This window comes from Coloeus monedula (assembly GCF_965178545.1).
Source record: "Coloeus monedula genome assembly, chromosome: 1".
Taxonomy (NCBI): Eukaryota; Metazoa; Chordata; class Aves; order Passeriformes; family Corvidae; genus Coloeus; species Coloeus monedula.
Window position 1 is genome coordinate 16,415,781 of NC_138781.1, and position 18,099 is coordinate 16,433,879.

Sequence of the window (18,099 nt, forward strand, 5' to 3'; positions counted from 1 at the left end):
TGTTACTTCTAGTTTTACATGTAGCTACCAGTTTCCAATGACATTTATTGGCACCAGCCCAGCTATTTTCATGTCCAAGTATGTTAACCCTGGACATTTATATGCTAATACATGCCCTCTCCGCAACAGAAGCTTGTAATCCCACAAGGCTACAACTGATTGTGCAGAAGGATTATTATCAATATGTGTTATTCCTAAAAACCAGTTCCATGAGATCAGAAGAATACTGGCATATAATTGCTAGCCATCACTTCCACTTGATTGGAAACAGCTCCTGTTTTCAAAACCTTTTTTGTATTTTCTTAGAATTTCCCGAGGTTTCTGTAAAGGTTGAAAGAAAAGGTTTTACTTCCCTACTTCTACCATAGAACAGAACTGGGAATGTTACTTGAAGTAACACATGCTTCAAACATTTTCTGAATTACTCTTCAGTGAGCAATGTTGTCCTCTTCAAAGAGATTATCTGTTGGATTATCAAACGCCCGTACATAGTATTACTAGAAACTAGTTCTGTAGAATCTCCAGCAGTGTAAAAGCACTGTCATCAAAGCACTGTCATCTGTCTACTGCAGTAATAAAAACTTTAAGAAACTTGTCAGCAGCACATCAGAGGTCACAGGTATTTCTCTTATCCCTGCTATGGTTCCACCCAAAACATGGTCCAAAGAGGCTTAGATACATTTAGCCTGTTGTTTTTGCATTTAAAATTTCTCTCTCAGCCATACATGTGTATTTTAGCCCCAAGAGTACTGGAAACATGACCACTAGTATTTTTGTCTAGCATGGTGCTCCCACAATGTAGCTTGTTCATCCTTTGAGATGTTTTGTTACATTTCTAAATAAAAAGCCTTTAGTAGTGATCTCTAGCCTCAAACAGAGCATGAGCAATAGCTACATGACATCCTAATGCTTCACATCTCAGTCTGTCACTCTCCTTAACACATTCCAGAGCACATACTGTGGGGTATCGCTTCAAACGCACATGTAGCAGCATGGCCCAGGAAGCTGTGCCAACACACACCAGTGTATCTGCATGTTTTTCTTCTCAGCTTCAACACATTTGATTGAATCAAAATGCTGAATTCAACCCTGAGATTTATCCTTCTGAATAACTTCTTGTGCGAAGAGTATAGGGAGCAGAGGATGAGGAACTTGCTTTATTTTGTGTCTTATTCTCATGAGACACAACAAATAGATGAGTAACAGAAGCTCACAAGAGACAGACTAATATTAAAGTGACACTAATGCCATACACACATCAGGAAGAGAAAAAAAGGCTATGCTGCGTAAGACTACGGCATTGCTAGATGTACATTCTTCAAATTATCAGTTACATATCCCAGAAGTTATCATCTTACTTCTAGTTTTTTCCCCTCTAGAACAATTTGGATTTCTTTGGCATCCAAAGTCTCATATTTCAATAAAGCTTCTGCTAAATTCTTGTGTTCTTTTGCATGAGTCTTCAGGATGTTCTTCGCTCGCTCATAGGAGTCCTAATATTAAGAACAGGTAGAAGGAGATTTTAAGACTTTAGAACAAGAACAACAATAAGATTCCACTTCAAAAATTGTTTCCAGGTAAATACAGCTTGAGACAAACATCTGAAGTTGGACCTTATATTTCAAAGCTAGCACAGCTCCTGAGTCACAAAGATTTAAAATATAGCTGGCATAATTAATGAAAAAAAACCGAACAGTTTATGCCACCTTTGAATTTTGCACAAGTAGGCATAAAAACAAAATCCTGAGACAAACCTTAGTATTGTTACATATGACTTAGAAAAGACTTACTAGATTGGAAAATTTCCTGATTTTTATAACAAAATAGGTTTTTTTTGCACTATGAGCAAAGCTACAGCATTCACAGATTGTTCCTCAAAGACTATCGTTTTTTAATACTTATAAAATTCAAAATACTATGTAGTTTTAGAAAGCTGAAAGCTACCAGCTACTAAAAGTCACCAGTTGCTGCAAGGAGATGCACAATGCCAGCATTACCACCTTCAACTTTTAGTTCTATCCTGGTAGTTCTCACAAGGCCAAGTCAGTTCAACAACAATTACAGCAAAAGTGTTAATCATTTAAATGTTACAATCTAAGTAATTCTCCTGCCTGTACCAAACTAATTCAGATTACCAGAACAGTGATCAGAAAGTTCAGTGGTTATCAAATGTTACAAATTTCCCTGAGCATCTGACACTGATCCCTGTGAGGGATACTGAAGGCCAACATTGATCTGATACGGCCATTCCTGTGATTTTATACAAAATTACTCATCTTGGGAGTTATGAAATGTGAAAGTAACATAAAACATTCACATCTGTTCTAAAACAATTTGTAGCCATACCTTTCCTGTGAATTGAATAGGCAAAATACAAATCCTGACCAAATATAAGAGAAGTGTTAATGAGTATATTAAAGAGTCCAATGCCACCAACTTGATTCACTCTACTTGTGCATGACAATCAAAAAAAAGTTCTGATATGCAGAGGTTAAAAGTTGCAGCTACATTAAATACTTGGGAATACTTTTACCCACCTGTGTATTTTAACCTGTATACATTACTTAAATGAATTAAGCAATCAGGTGTTCAATTTATCTCAGAAGTATGAGAGTGGAGGGGGAGAGGCTCTTACCCGTAGAAGCGTCCTCACTTCCTGTTCAATTGCAGACTGGGTTTCAGGGCTGACTTTCCCCGTATCAGTGTAGGTCATAACACCAAGCTAAACAACAACAAAAATAACTTTATCTTGCCGCTGTTGCAGTCATACACATAAAACACTGTACGAGTTTCAGCACCTATTGCTTTTGCACGCAAACAAATAAGATCATGAAGTCAAATGCCTGCTGAAGTGCTTTCAGCAGAAGCAAAACAAGAAGCCTATTCATCAACTATGTAGTTAATGCAGAATTCCATTTCAATTGGTCACAGTACAGATCCTAACTAAGTGCTTTCTTACTTAAAAACCAAAGCAAAATGCCTAGACTACTGATACCTGATGGACAATAAACATGACTAAAGAAGCTTCTAAAGAAAGTCTAGAAAATTCACTGTTGTTACCCCCTTCACCCTCCCAGACTCAAAATTATCCTCAATTCCAAAACATCTGGCTTTATTGAAACTATTTTCTGAAGATATTAGTAACTTTCAAGGCAATTTTGGAGTGAAAATCCTGCAAGATAATTTTTAAAACTGTCAAATATACAGGTTTTCTAGCTGAGCTCTGTATAGCAGACCAGGTCATAAGGCTTACTCTTTTTGTGAAAACTACTTACCCTAATCTCAGAGATCACTGAAAGACAAATAGCTTTAGCTACAGAATAGAACTTGGTTTTGCTCCATATAAATATTAAAAGATTGATGATACTACCTTCTCACTCATTCCAAATCGAGTCACCATCAGTTTTGCGATTTTAGTAGCATTGTCAAAATCACTGGAAGCACCTAGAGAGCAAACAGATCTAAGTTACATTACTGAAACCATGTTAAACATGCCAGTCCACAGCCTTGATCAAAAACTCTTTTAACTACCAATCAGCAGACCTGTTGTGATGTGATCACTTCCAAATATGAGCTCTTCTGCTACTCTTCCTCCCATACAGACATCCATCTGTGCAAGCAACTGGGATCTAGTTTCACTCCATCTGTCATTTTCTGGGAGCAAAGATACCTGTAAGATACAGAACTGTGGTCAGGTAACAAAAACTGAAGAAATACTGAAGTAATCTCAAAAATATTCTTATTTATATCCAAAGCCGATAAAGATTTTATGTAACTCTTTGCATGCTCTGGCCTGCCCCTGGTATATGCATTCATCAGGTTTGCTTGGAGGTGCTCAGCTGAACCACTGAAACAGTCTCCTCAGACCCTGAGCACCACATCAATGTGGGCAACTTACACCTACTACCAGAAGAAACAGCACAACCTGTTCTATCAATTTCTCCTTATTCCTTGCACTTGGTCTGTGTACAAATCAACTTGCCCAGGGGATTCAGACCAATGGTTTTTTCATTAACCAAACACATTAACTTGAAAAAAGTTCAACAGGAAGAGACAGTAATAGAAATATTATTCTGTTCAAATGCTTGGCAGATAAAGGCAAAGTAGAAAAACTTATGGATATCCATGCTAAAAACAATACAGGTAACTGATGAAGTTTAAAAAAGCCACACTGGACAAAGAACAACCTAATAAAGGATGTTTGTATTAAAAGTACAGCTGAGTTTCTACTTAACAGTCCTTTGGATGTTCTTCAAAATTTTGCTGTTGGGTGCTATTTTGACTGCAGCAGAACCAAACTTACTTATATTTCTTTCCTTGCACATCTGAACTGTTATACTAGCACACACTAACTTATTACAAAATGAAGAAAGCAAGCTTTCTAACACACAGAAAAGATGACCATGGGTTTTCCGAGAGATTGCTCAAAACTGAGTATTTCAACAGATTACAATATTCATTAACATAATCACAGCAAATAGCATCACTACAAATTCCTCGACACCACCAAACCAACATAAAAATAAAACTAAACAAAGAAATATTAATAAACTAAAATTTAAAAATACTAAAAGAGCTGGATAAAGAAATACTCACATGTCCCAGTGTTGTTCCTCGTGTCATGATCGTGGCCTTGTTGATCGGCATCGCATCCTTGGTGTAATAGGCAATGATGGCATGTCCGGACTCATGGTAAGCAGTGATGGTTTTGTTCTTCTCATCAATTTCTACACTTCTACGCTCAGGCCCTTAAAAAGAGGAACATTAAATTAACCTTTTTGTACAGCTGGCCACCACAATCCACACATTATACAGAGCACAAAGCAGCCAAAGAACATGTAATCAAAGGGAACTAACACTTATTAAGTGCAAAATGTTTACAAGTCAGATTTTAATGTCTAAAAATGGACCCGAACATATTCTACAGACAAGCTGCTTTTAAAGGAATAGATTTAAAATGCAGTCTAAGTATCTGAGAAAATGTAATTTCTTCTCTCAAGCATGAACAGACCAGATTTATAGTGGTTATGCCTGAGACAGTTAAGCTTTGTGCTACCTTATGAGAAGTTAAACAGAAGTCCAGGCTTCTGATCATAGGCGGGGAAGGATAAGAAGTCAAGCCTGTCTCTCCCTCTAGGCTGAAGTATAACATGCAGCATTTTTAACTTTAAAAATAGTATCAAATTTTAAAGAATGTATTCCACACTAGATTTTACATACTACTCTCTGGTCTCAAAAGGTTCTATTCAAAAATAACTAATAGGAAACTTCATTAGTTAAAAAAAACCCCAAACAAACCATCCCCCCTCCCCCCCAGAAAAAAACCTCTGTGTGAGGTAATATAACATACTTACAATACACACTATGTGTGTATTACAATATACATGTATGTCTTTTGTATAAAATCCTACCCATTAGAATTTTGTCCTTGGAGAATTCTAGTTCTTTCATGGTTACCATCTCTTTTCCATCAACAGCTGCCTTTAAGGCAGCTTGATTTACAAGATTTTCAAGCTCTGCTCCAGAAAATCCTACTGTGCCTCGTGCAATTATTTCTGGATCAACAGCTGTAGGGGGAGAAAATAAAACAAAACAAAACCCTTTTGTTTATTAGAGTCGATATGGCTCCTGAAATTTTAAGCAAGAATCATATTCTATTGAAAATTATGCATTAAACAAAAAAAAAATCCATTTTAAAAGAAATTGAGCTTATTCTCAAGACACTATGAACTCTTAGCAACTAGAGGAAAACACTAGATACTAGACAATTTTTTGGTTCTCTTAACACAATAAAGCCGCATGTGCTGATGGAATAAAGGACTAATATGACAGGGGCTGATCCAGTACAGAAACTGTTACAAAAAAATTTACTACAGTAAAATATTTACTTACATGGGTCATACTTGATTTTGTTAAGGTACCACTTCAGAATTTCCGTACGACCTCTTACATCAGGCTTGGGAACAGTAACTTGCATATCAAAGCGACCAGGACGTATTAGAGCACTGAAAGAAACGACAATTTAGTACACTGACTCAAAAATGCTGCAGTAAATTAATTAATGTATATCAAGGGACAAAAATCCATTGCTATTTCCATAGATATCTACATAGATTATGTCTCATGAACATACACAAAGAATATATTTTTCTTACCTACTTACAAAAAGACAAATGAAAGGTATTACTGCCAACTCATTTTAAAAGACTTTTTGCATTTGAACATTTTACTTTGTGAACAAGGGATGCAGCTTACCAATTTGCTGAAAAACTTCCAGAAATTTTAAATACTTAGAAACATATTAATTATTAAGTCTGCAACCTATTATATGCCAAAAACTGGTCAATACACATCCTTTTTAAGAGGGAAAACTCCAGCTATGACACTGTAATACTAGAAGATTATCACAGGCAACTTTGGTTTTGTTGCAGGGGTTTTTTTACTACATGGTCTGTAAAACAATCAGTGCATTATACTCACTTGTCTAATGCTTCAGGGAAGTTTGTTGCACCAATAATCACAACACCTTCATTTGGTTTAAAGCTGTGGGGAAAACAAGGTGAGAATTATTTTTGTTCTGGACACAGAAATTACAATTTTGTCAGTAACTACTACTGACCTCACTGGCCCATCAAAAACATGGTTTCACACACGTGATCCAAGAATGACCACGTTTAACCCAGCAACTGGTTAAAAACATGCTCTAATCTCAGTGTAGAACTTCTTCCTTTAGATATATAACCAGGCTAAAAAAATTGAGAAATTATTTGAAATAACTGCAGCTTCTGTGCAACTACAATTCAGCAGCTTCTATATTCTTTCCAACAAGGCCATTAATGCTACTCTCGTCAGCACTAGAAAGTAACCATAAAAACATATTAAATATATATCCTTAAAAGCATAACAAAAAATTACACAGAACTTCAAAGCTGTCAAGAAGAAAAAGTTCACCCACATATCCAAAATACCAGTCAGTCAAGCACCTTCTGTGCCCTCAGAATCCATATATTTACCCATCCATTTCAGCAAGGAGTTGATTAATGGTCTGTCTTGAATAGGGGTGCATTGGAGATTCAATTCTCTTCCCACCAACAGAGTCCAATTCATCAATGAATATGACACAAGGTGCATTTGCTTTTGCTTCCCCTGACAAAAGGAAAATAGCAGAAGGAGCCTTGAACCACACAAAGGAACAGACAGTATATCATGTAGTTTAGGACTCTCCTGTTTCTATTATTCTTGGATTATAAAGTGTTCTATTAGACATCACCAAAACTGTCCTGCTTTTAGCCTAAAAAAAAAGGAAATAGAATCTTGATTCTCTGTATCTTTCCATATTCTGTATCTCTCTGTATCTATCATTTCAAATACATATCTCCTTATCAGCCTGTTTTTATCATGCTGCAAGAAATCACTAGTAAAATAAACTAAGAAACTCTTGTATTTTGTATGAACTCCCTACAAGAGTTTATTTTACAGGCTTGGATAGAGAGTATTTGCCTATTAAATAAAAACAATATGAAATGTGATGGGTCTCATCACTAACTTATTTTAATAGAACTTGTTATTTTACAGTGAAGGGCTCACACTCAAGTTTACAGGTATTAAAACCACAAAAATGCAGTAATAAACATGAAAACCATCAGTTGGTACATGCATACCAGGATGTAACTCATCTCACCCAGCCAGATATATCTGTAACATTAATATTAATGTACAAGTCAGGCATCTACACTTAGGCAGTCAACAGAAGGAAATGCAGTTTTAAGGTACTACATGCCTTACATTTTGCATCCCATCCATGTGAAGCAAATCATGTTTTTTCTACAAATGCAAACTACTTTGTGCATTGTATATATTTGACACCATCAATCTTCCATTTAAGAGAGAAGCTGGATTCTCTCCTCCCCAATAATATTTTCACACTTAAAATAGGAACCTTCTTCTGTGAAAGTTATAAATCTAGACATTCATTTTGAAAGTTTCATTATAATGCCCTTTATTCTGAGCCTGTTGGTAGGTGTGAGAAAGGAAATCTCAGCTTACTGCTATGCTATGATGACATAAAGCTCTCATTCAGACTAAAAAAAAGAAAATCTAAAAATGATGCCAGTAATTGAGAAGGTTAACACAATTTTTTAGTCTTAAATTTACAATTCAAAATTGCAACAATTTATGTATGACTAAGTAAGTTACAACCTCAAATATTCAATTTAGTTTATAGAATATTACATTTCTAATTAAATTAGTACTTTTCTCTGGGACTGTTTTAACATCAGTTGTAAGTTTTGCTCTAATTTCATGTGATGGTTAGGAAGATTCTACAATTAACTGATGCTCACAGAATTGTGACATTTACCTACACAATTTAAGCTTTATTTATTAGCCTTATATACTATTACTTTCCAGTAACCAGAATTGTAACTAATCAAGCCATGTAAACAACGCTGAATACTTGATCTTGCACATGAAAAGACTTCAAACCCACAAATATTTCACTTACTGAACAGGCTTCGGATGCGACTGGCTCCTACACCAACAAACATCTCATCGAACTCTGACCCGGACGCGTAATAAAATGGAACGTCAGCTTCACCAGCCACAGCCCGTGCAAGAAGCGTCTTGCCAGTGCCAGGTGGTCCAACTAACAGAATACCTAGAAGACAAAAAAAACCCCCACAAACCCAACAAAACCACCAAATCCACACGGTCTTATTATATGACTAGTTTCTTCCACACATTAGAAGAAATCTAATCATGTACACTTGGCTCCAAAAAGTTGTTAAGATCCCATTTCAGGTACTGCTCATTACTGCCAGTGTGAAGGAGCTCCGTGTAACCAATCTAGATACAATCCGATCCGTATTTAAGAAACAACAAAGACTTGTAAGACCATCAAAACAGAAGCCTGAAGTATTTTGTAAATTTACTGTTGACTTAAGCACCTGAATCTACAACAGTGTTTCCTTCAAACTGACATTTTCCTGGCTGTTTCTGTGGAACCTTTTTTTAAAAATTAAATCCTTCCAAGTAATTGTCTTTAAACAGTGTAGAGCATTAACAGGAAACAGATTTATCAGGTCGATGCATTCCAGAGTCATGTGGACTTCCATTATGATCTTAATCATCCTTTTACATGAAAATATTTGTTTCTGAACTATCTAAAGCAGTTAGCAAGCACTAAAGGTGCTAAAAGCCATAAGGAAGAAATAAAGGTTAATAAACCCCCCTGCTTTACAGGAAAAAGTACTACTGTTTATTAGTTCAATAACTAAAAAAGGCACAGTATATTTTGTCTAACCCCAAAATTTTCATTTGCATAATATATGAAAAAATAGTAAGAAACTAGGCTGTAAAGTAGTCTGTCAGGACAGAACATGCCTCATAGCCATGGCTACATAAGATTTTCATTTCTGCTGAGCAATGATTCTTACCTTTTGGAAGTTTACCTCCTAATACAGTAAATTTGTGGGGGTTTTTCAGAAATTCCACAACTTCTTGCAATTCCTGTTTAGCTTCTTCAACCTATACATGAAAAACATGCCACAAATATAACTAAGCATTTATAAAATACTGCATGCTTTCATAGGTAAGTTCTGTATTAGCAATTAAGTCCCTAATTGTGTATTGATCAAAAATACAGACAGAAAAAGATTGAAGATTGAAGTGTACCACAGACGTTCTGTGGATACCAATATTTAATTCAACCTATCCTTAAAAAGTTTGCAGGACTAAGTAAGCATAAAACTTAGTGAAGGAACAACCAAACAGTTCAAGACGAGATCTGACCAAAGAAATAAATACAAAGTCAAAAGGTCTACATCAAGATATTAGTCCTATTAATTATAAAGAGATTAATTCTATCTGTTTGTCCAAAGGGAAGGAAAGGGGGAGGTCCTCATTTTGCCACTAACAGTCAAAGACCAACTGAACAGAAGAAAAAGAGGTATCCCATCAGCAGTGACATGCCCACTTCTTTCTGGGAATCTCCAGATCTCCTATCCTAATAACACCACCTGTAAGAGATGGTACTAAGAGAGAAATGATCAAATGACATTATTATCTTTTTGTACTAATTAACTTCTGCAAAAGGTAGATTAACACTGATATTTGGCCTGCCATTTGCTATTCTTGCCTTTAAAACTGTTATTCAACAAGTGGAGAGTGCACCTGTTAAAACGTATTAAATGCCACAAAAACAAAGTAAAAAAAGAGTGGTTAAAACCTTCCTTCATCTTGGAGTGGCCAATGCATGTAAAGATTCAGTTCATACAAAGAAATCTCCTGAACAGAGTAAGACATTCATAATGATTAGTTAAACATCAGACTCAAAATGATCAGTTAAACATCAGACTCATAATAATTAGTTAAAACAAGAACTTGCACACATTTTACTTTTGATCTTACCCCTTTAACATGTTCGAAGGTGACATTTTTCAACTGGATTGGATCAACTGCTGCATCAAAGATACTTGATGTTCGAAAGCGTACTAAGAGCAAACAGCAGACGACGAACAACAAATTTATACACAACGTCATTTCATTCCAAGACTGAGTGCTGCACCTGAACACATGCTGGTAAGACACTGACCTTACACCTGCCCTTTTGAAAGGGCATGTGTTCATTTACAAGTGTCCACCAGGAATAAGATCTATGTTTCAAAAAAAAATCTTTAAAATATTTGCAATTAATTCAGTGATATGCCTTTTAGACACGTGTAGTACAGAAAGCTCTTGATCCAGAAGCATGTACACAAAACCAGAACTTCTCCCTCAATGTTTCTGCACATATCCTAATGCGCTTGAGACCCAGGTGGTAACTTAGCATCAAGTTGAATATCTCCAGTTACATTAGCGCAGCCTGTTGATTGTTCCATTATTTCCAACAGATTTCTCAAGATGGCAGTTTGGCAATCCAAGTTCCTAGTTGCTATAAACCAGGCTGGGATTACAAAATCAAGCCATCTTGCCTACAGCTGATCTAGGTAACACATCATCTAAATTGAAAGACAAATACATAACTGGTGACCAGTCTGACTTCTCTGGTTCTATGTAACTGTTTCACCAAAAGAAATAAAATAATTATACTGACAGAGAACATTTTTGTCTTCATAAACATTTTGTCACACTGTCATCTGAAAGGCTGTAGCCAGAAGTAGCAAATAACTCTTATGATAACTTTTCAGTGTACTAATGAAAACCAATCATAATGTCAAAACATATTTAATTTATGCTAAACCTACTGGAAGAAACAATGCAAGTGAAACAGTGTGGAAAAAAAAGTTAACTAACCAGCATCAGAAAAGGAACCTTTCCCAGGTAAAAATGACGAATATATAGCAAGATAAAAACAAAGAACGAAGAGAAAGAAAGAAAGCAAACGTGATCTTCTTAAGGAATCTGTAAAAGAAAACAAAAACATATTTAAAATGGGCTAAAATAAACTACTTTCTGATTGCAAAGACAAGATATGTAAAGTAAAACAACTTACCAAGTGTTTTTTGCAGGAATACCTGTGCTTTCAAAAAACCTTCTGCAAAACCAGTTTTAAAAGCATCCTGGTGTGCCTCTGGGATATTTTTTGTTTTCATTAGTGTGTCTAGGTTTTCAACATCAATTCGTCGCTTTCTCAGGATAAAACCCTGCAATATTTTACAAAGCAGTGTTAGTATACACCAAGTTTGGATAAATAGTTAACTTACCACCTGGCTAACATGGGTGATAGGAAAAAATTAAAACTACAACACCATATAAATCATGTGCAATTGGGTTAGTTAGATGGTACAGGCCAGCAGCCTGAGTGTGGAATCCCAATGGTTTGAGCAGGGGCACTCCCATTTTTGCTGAGACAATCAGTTTTGGAGCCCTCCTGGATCCCAGTTCCAAACTGAAAACACAGCCTAAGACAGATCTGTACACAGCCAGCTTTATTCACTGGATTCAGTGGGACTTACTAGCTTAAGCTTTTTGCTTTATTTCCAATTGCAAAATACCTTTGCAAGTATAATTTTGATGGAGCTTAAGCAAATACATCTCATGTGCCCTATCACATTTAAGAGAAGCCCTGCATGCAGCTAGCTCTGGTTTATCTTCATCCACAGTACACCTAGTCCACAGATTAAATAAACCACATATGCCTAGATGAAGAGAAGAGTTCAAAGGTAATTTACACACACAGTTAAATCAGAAATCATAATTGACCTGACTTCTGTACAAGCAATTAGAAGCAAAGAGTACCCAGGTTAAATTGGTTTCGTTAGTGCTTTTCCACCCCAAACTTGGATAGTTACCTGCTGACTTGAAAACACACATTCTTGTATGTTAAACTAGATGTATTTCTGTTTTTAAAAAAAATCCTTTGACTTGAAGCTATTTTTAGTTTCAAAGTCACAGAAATAAGAGTGTAAAGAATTTAATTTCTAGAGTTACAACCATAGTTATATGCTGAAACTACTCTCCTAAAAATTCAAATAATCTTATTACTGGTGATATATGAAGCAAATATATGTATTAATAAGAAAAAACAATACATTGCCATTAGCTCAAGTTTCAAAATTAGGAGATTTTTTTCATGCTAGTGAAAGAAAACTGGTAAATTCTGAAGGTTCATTCAAGAGAAAGAGATGGTCTGAGTAAGCCCAAAACAACTCCATAACGCTACTTGTATTTACCTTCAAAATTGAAGAAAGTGAACTTTTTGGTTCTGTGAATTGATCAGATGTTGACTGCAGACGTCTTGCTCTTGATCTCAAAGTCTTAAAGTTCCGTGACTGTATGTAAACTTTAAGCAGTAAAAATAAACAACAGTTAAAAACTAATCATTACTACCACTACAAAAAAAAGGCCTTAAGAAATTTCAGAAACTATTATATGAAAGAATATGGAATATAATCTTCCCAACATATCCACTGTACTGTAAATGGATAATTATGTCATCACAAACCCTATTTGTAGTCTGACCAAGCAAACTTCTGTTTCACATAAAATTTTATGTTAAAATAATCAGGAGTTCATGCTATAAATTATAGCTAATTGACCAACTTGGGGAACAGGAGACATTCAGACAATTAAACCCAGGCAGGCTGACAAACATGAAACATTCAGAAGCAAATCCAGAAGGATGGGAATAATGCTTTGTCTAAAAGCTCTGAGGAGATCTGGAACAGCTTCAGTGTGCTGTTACCTTTGAAACTGACAAAAGAAATGAGACCACTTAATCCCAGTGAGTTTATAGCACTCTAAGTCATCTCCTACAACATCAGAAACCTTGTGATGGACATTTTACCACCAGCTAAGAATATTTATCTTCTTTCACTACTATGTTTTAAAATAAACACCAATCCCAGTCAATTATATTGCCTTCACTAAGCTTTTTGTTGTTCCAGAACAGCACCGGATAAAAAGAACTTCTGGAGCTGACCTTTGAGCCCTGCTCAAAAAAAGTCTAACATTTGATCAGGTAGCTCTGGACCTTGTCCAGCTCAGTTTTGAATATCCCCAAGGATTAAGATAACCAAACTTCTCCAGACAATCTGTTTCAGAACTTAGCCATTCTCGTTTTGAAAATTTTCAAAGAGATTTTACATGCTTTTACTTGGAATAGTTGCCTCTTCTTTGAAGTGTTTTTGAGAAGGGGAACTGATAAAGGTTCAACAGCAATTGGATCACTCCTTTCCTTCTATTCTGCTAACTAAAACCTCAGATCCTTCAGCTTCCCGCCTACATTAAATGCTTAAAAATCTGCACCCTTCCTTGTGACCCATCACTGGGCTATCTCCATGTTGTCAGCGTTTCTCTTCAGCACAGGATACAAACATAGATATACCCAGATGCAGCATCAGAAGAACTGAATTGAGGACAGTACATGAACTTCCTGAACTCTTGATTATGTTTTCCCTAATGCTGTCAGTCACCAAACCCCTCAGAAAATTCAACTGGATGAGTACTGAATTCAACATATTTATTGATTCAAAAACAGTCAGTTCATCTATGGTCTTTCAAGAATATATATACTGACATCTTGGAACAACATGGTGTTTACTAAATTCTGGAAACATACTACTCGGATGCAAAAATAACTTCATGTTTTGAAGTGTTAATATCGACATCAGTTTCTCCTGGAAGCTTATTGGTATTTCCCAAGTGACACCTCTACAACAAATGGAAAAATACTTTTCCAGAATAGAAAAATACTATAGTGACTAAAACCAGTGTAGTTTATTGCTTTATACCTGGCCAACACCGAACATCTGAACAAAAATTTTGGAGGGGATTAGGATGTTGTCTGTACAAACAAGATGACCGTAAAGCACTGAAAACATCCACAAAACCTGCAAAAAGATACAACGAAGTGTAAATACACCCTATCTTAAATGGCAACTCAATATTACTTCTTGCACAGTTTGGTTTTTTATTTTCTTAAATATTAATTCTATTTTACTACAGTCCTCCAGGCATCTTTAATTAAACAAATTACCAGAACATCTATCAAAGCTTTGAAGCATTTCCAACTATTTTGTTCACTTTCAGGTAACTGTCACTGAGCAGTTTTTTTTGTACCTCACAACACAATGCAATTTAATATTTTTTCTTTTATTAAGAATAATATATTATTCTTAATATATTATATTATTTTGTATTAATATTATATATATGTAAAATATATATATAATATATTATATATATAAAATATATTAATATATTATATTATTCTTAATACTCTTTCTCTCTACTGCAATACTATATAGGCAGTATCTCAAATGCCAGCTATATAGTTATTTTTCTAATACATTCTTAAGTATTTACAATGGTCTTACTTTCTGCATTTTAGACTAATTCCAACAAAACATCTTTACCTGCAAGGAACCACTCTTGTCTATTTCAGCAATGAAACACTCTACATGGACTCTTAACAGTTTGCCACCTTGAACTCCTTTCTAATCAGTGTCTTTGTGTAACATTGCTTCAAGCAAAAAATTAATAACAATGTAAACTGGAAATGTCTATGACATAAGTAGATTAGCAAAATCTAATGTCTTGGTGAAACAAACTGGTGGAAAAATTCACAGCTCAAGCTCATCATTAAGAGAAATGCACTTGTACTACAGCTGAGTTCAGAAACGTTTAACAGCAACCAACTCGAAATCTGAAGAAACAATTTATTGAATTTTCTAAATTTCCTGAGTTTCAAAAGCACCACTCTAGAGACAACATATATATATAAAAAAAAATACATCAATACTGTTTTTATTAAATACATTCAACTACAAATTATCTACAGCACAAAAGATTAAACTAAAGAGTAACTGTATTCACCTTTACAATTTAACTCTCACCAACTCTCATAAACACTTCACTTAAACATACCATGCTTATTTTCAAAGAAGGATTGAGCAGAGATGTATGATGTGTGCCACTGCGAGGAGACTTTGCTTTCTGTACAGTAGCCAGGAAGCAGCCTGTTCACCAACTCTCTGAACTGGTTAGCTTTCAAATCAGACAAACCCAGATCTCTTAAATTTCTAAGCACAGACTGAAAAATAGATATAAATGTTCAAAATTTACGTAAGATTACCTTAGGGAAAGATTACGTAAGATTACTTTAGAGAAAAGAAATCCCAGCAGCACCAAAAGCAAATACAGATTAAAAAAAAACCCCAATAAACCAACCAAACAAAAAACCCCCAAAAAAACCCAACAATGGAATCACAACACAGTGATGAGCAGTACAACCCATGCTGATTTCCAGTGTTCTGCAGTTATTGAGAGATTCCATGATTTTCCTCCCAAAAACGTGTTTAGTTACAAAGCTTGTAAGAAATGCATTGAAAAAAAAAATCCTGTTTTGTTTAGTCCCATTACATTATTTTATAGACCAGCAGAATATTACAGTCACTCCCACTGATATTATTCAGATCTAATTTAGTTAAACCCAAAGCATCACTTCTTGAAAAGGTTTTTAGTACCTCACTCTTCTGAGGATCATGCTCTGGGGAGGTGTCCCTTTGAACAGGCTTTATGGATGCTTTGCTGGCAGAAGTTGTGGAGCTTTTTGGTGAATGAAAGGCATTGATTAGGTGACTCAGAGGAACAGTAGCCTGGAAAAAAAAAAACAGATAAAGACTTAAGCTTGTTTAAATTATTTAAACATACTTCTATTCCAAATTCTGACTTATAACTGTGTATCTTGTACACTGCCTTTTAACTGAGGTCTTAACTATAAACTACATGACCTTCAACACTACAGTGTTAGCTGATACCTCTTTTTAAGGAGAAAAAAAAGGAAGTTTAAGGATGTATGACAGATTAGAAGCTCATATTTTCATCTGTAAAGCAATACTTTTATAACTTGAATTATCTATACTTTTTCCTGCATTATTAAAAGCTATTCCCAAATTTTGCCTTTATGTTTTCTTCCTTGGGATCCCACTTTCAACTTAAGGATCAAAACGAAACTATGCAAAACACACAGTCAAATCTGCAGCTCAGCAGCATTCAGCCAACTCCACCTCATGAATCAGTACAGAAGCCCAGGTGCACCACATATCAGGGCTCCTCCTCTTAACGTGACTACATCTCTTGTGAATACAAGGTACAGATAACTCCAGCAGCTCTGAAACTCCTCATTCTCAGTACACGTCACTAGGAAGGAGCTGGAATATAACTGGCTGCTGGAATGATCCCTGATTGCAATACCTGATTGAAGCTTAATTGGGTATATCTTTGAATGTCCTTCTGAAAGGACTACCATCTCTGTGTTGACTAGACAGACAATCAAAAGACACAATGCTGTGAGACATGAAAACTGCCTCATAATTAATTGTCTAAAGTTATAATTAGACTCAGAGTTTGTGGTAAAACCATAAAGCCTCCAGAGGTCAAAGCCAACACCTCAACCACTAACCAGACTTTCCATCTGCATCTACCACTCTGGTGAAATGACGCATTCCTAGAAACATACAAATTCTTCCATTTCACTACTCTAATGAAAGCTATAAATACATTCTCCACATGTGAAAAGAACAATCACATTGCATTGTGGAATAAGACTATCATATACTGATACAAAACTTAAAAATAAAACCAAAACCACTGGTTAAGATCAAAGTCCATAAAACTCACCAGCCCCATCAAACTCACTGTCTAGTTAACGATGTCTTCCCGATTGCTTTCGGACTGTTCTATACAACAAATTACCGACAGCTTTCCCTCCCCTAACGCTTCTAAGTCACTTCCTTTTGGCTTTCACAACAACCCGTTAAAATTAACAGCAGTTTAGTAACACACATCACCACCCTTTGCTTTTACTACACAAACAGATACTAAGAAACGCCATCTATGGTTATTTCGTCATTTCAGCCTGCTTTTACTCTTTATAAGATTTTATTGTACCTTCCTCTCTCCTCCATGTAAGCACTTTTTTCCCTCGATACGGACCCCAGACCGCCATGGCCCCCACCCGATCCGCTCTCTCCCCGCTGCGGCCCTGCTCACGCCCAAAGCCCCAGGAACGTGGCAGGCGGGATCTCGGCTCCTCCCGCCGCGGCCCACAACCCCCGGGCCTTCCGAGCGCCTCCGCCCGGACACGAAGCGAGCCCCCGCGGGACAGCGGGCCCGGGGCGCGGCGAACCGCGCACCGCACCGGGCCGGGGCGTCCCGCCATCCCCTCACCTGGGGCTGCACGGTGGAAAAGGAAAACATCCTCCCGGCGGGGCCGGCGGCGGCCACAGGCGCCTCTACCGCCTCCCAGCCCAGCCGCAGGAGCCCGCCCGCTGTGGCCGCCGGCGGCTGAGGAGGCCCCGAGGCTCCGCTCCGGGAAATGTCCGCCCCGCGGCCGCGCTGCCCGGGCCGAGCCGCCCCGGAAGCGGCGGGAGCCGAAATCGCTTCCGGGCCGCCGCTGCCGCTGCCCCGCGCAGCCGCCGCCTCGAGGCGCGGCCGGGGGTGCCCGGGCAGAGGGGCGGGCAGGGCCCAGCGGGGGACCCGCTGTCACCCGGGGGCGGTGCAGCTGCCAGAGGGACCTGCCCCTGCTCGGGGTCACGGCCCCCGGGTGTTGTCCCGAACGCGGGCTCGTTAACCGGCGCGCAGCGCCACTTCACGCAT

General features: G+C 37.1%; 1 protein-coding gene across 1 annotated transcript; it reads right to left on the bottom strand.

The window, feature by feature from the left end:
* Positions 1–1,137: 1,137 nt before the first annotated feature.
* On the bottom strand, positions 1,138–17,860 carry YME1L1 (YME1 like 1 ATPase). The gene is made up of 19 exons (XM_082298316.1): positions 17,671–17,860; positions 15,966–16,097; positions 15,367–15,532; positions 14,232–14,330; positions 12,672–12,781; positions 11,492–11,642; positions 11,293–11,400; positions 10,408–10,490; positions 9,435–9,525; positions 8,504–8,656; positions 7,014–7,146; positions 6,481–6,543; positions 5,893–6,005; positions 5,412–5,567; positions 4,597–4,748; positions 3,544–3,670; positions 3,371–3,444; positions 2,636–2,722; positions 1,138–1,493 (listed from the first exon to the last, which is right to left on the bottom strand). Exons 1-19 carry the CDS (start codon positions 17,698–17,700, stop codon positions 1,350–1,352), a joined length of 2,172 nt encoding a protein of 723 aa, XP_082154442.1. The 5' UTR covers positions 17,701–17,860; the 3' UTR covers positions 1,138–1,349.
* Between the last annotated feature and the right edge of the window lie 239 nt (positions 17,861–18,099).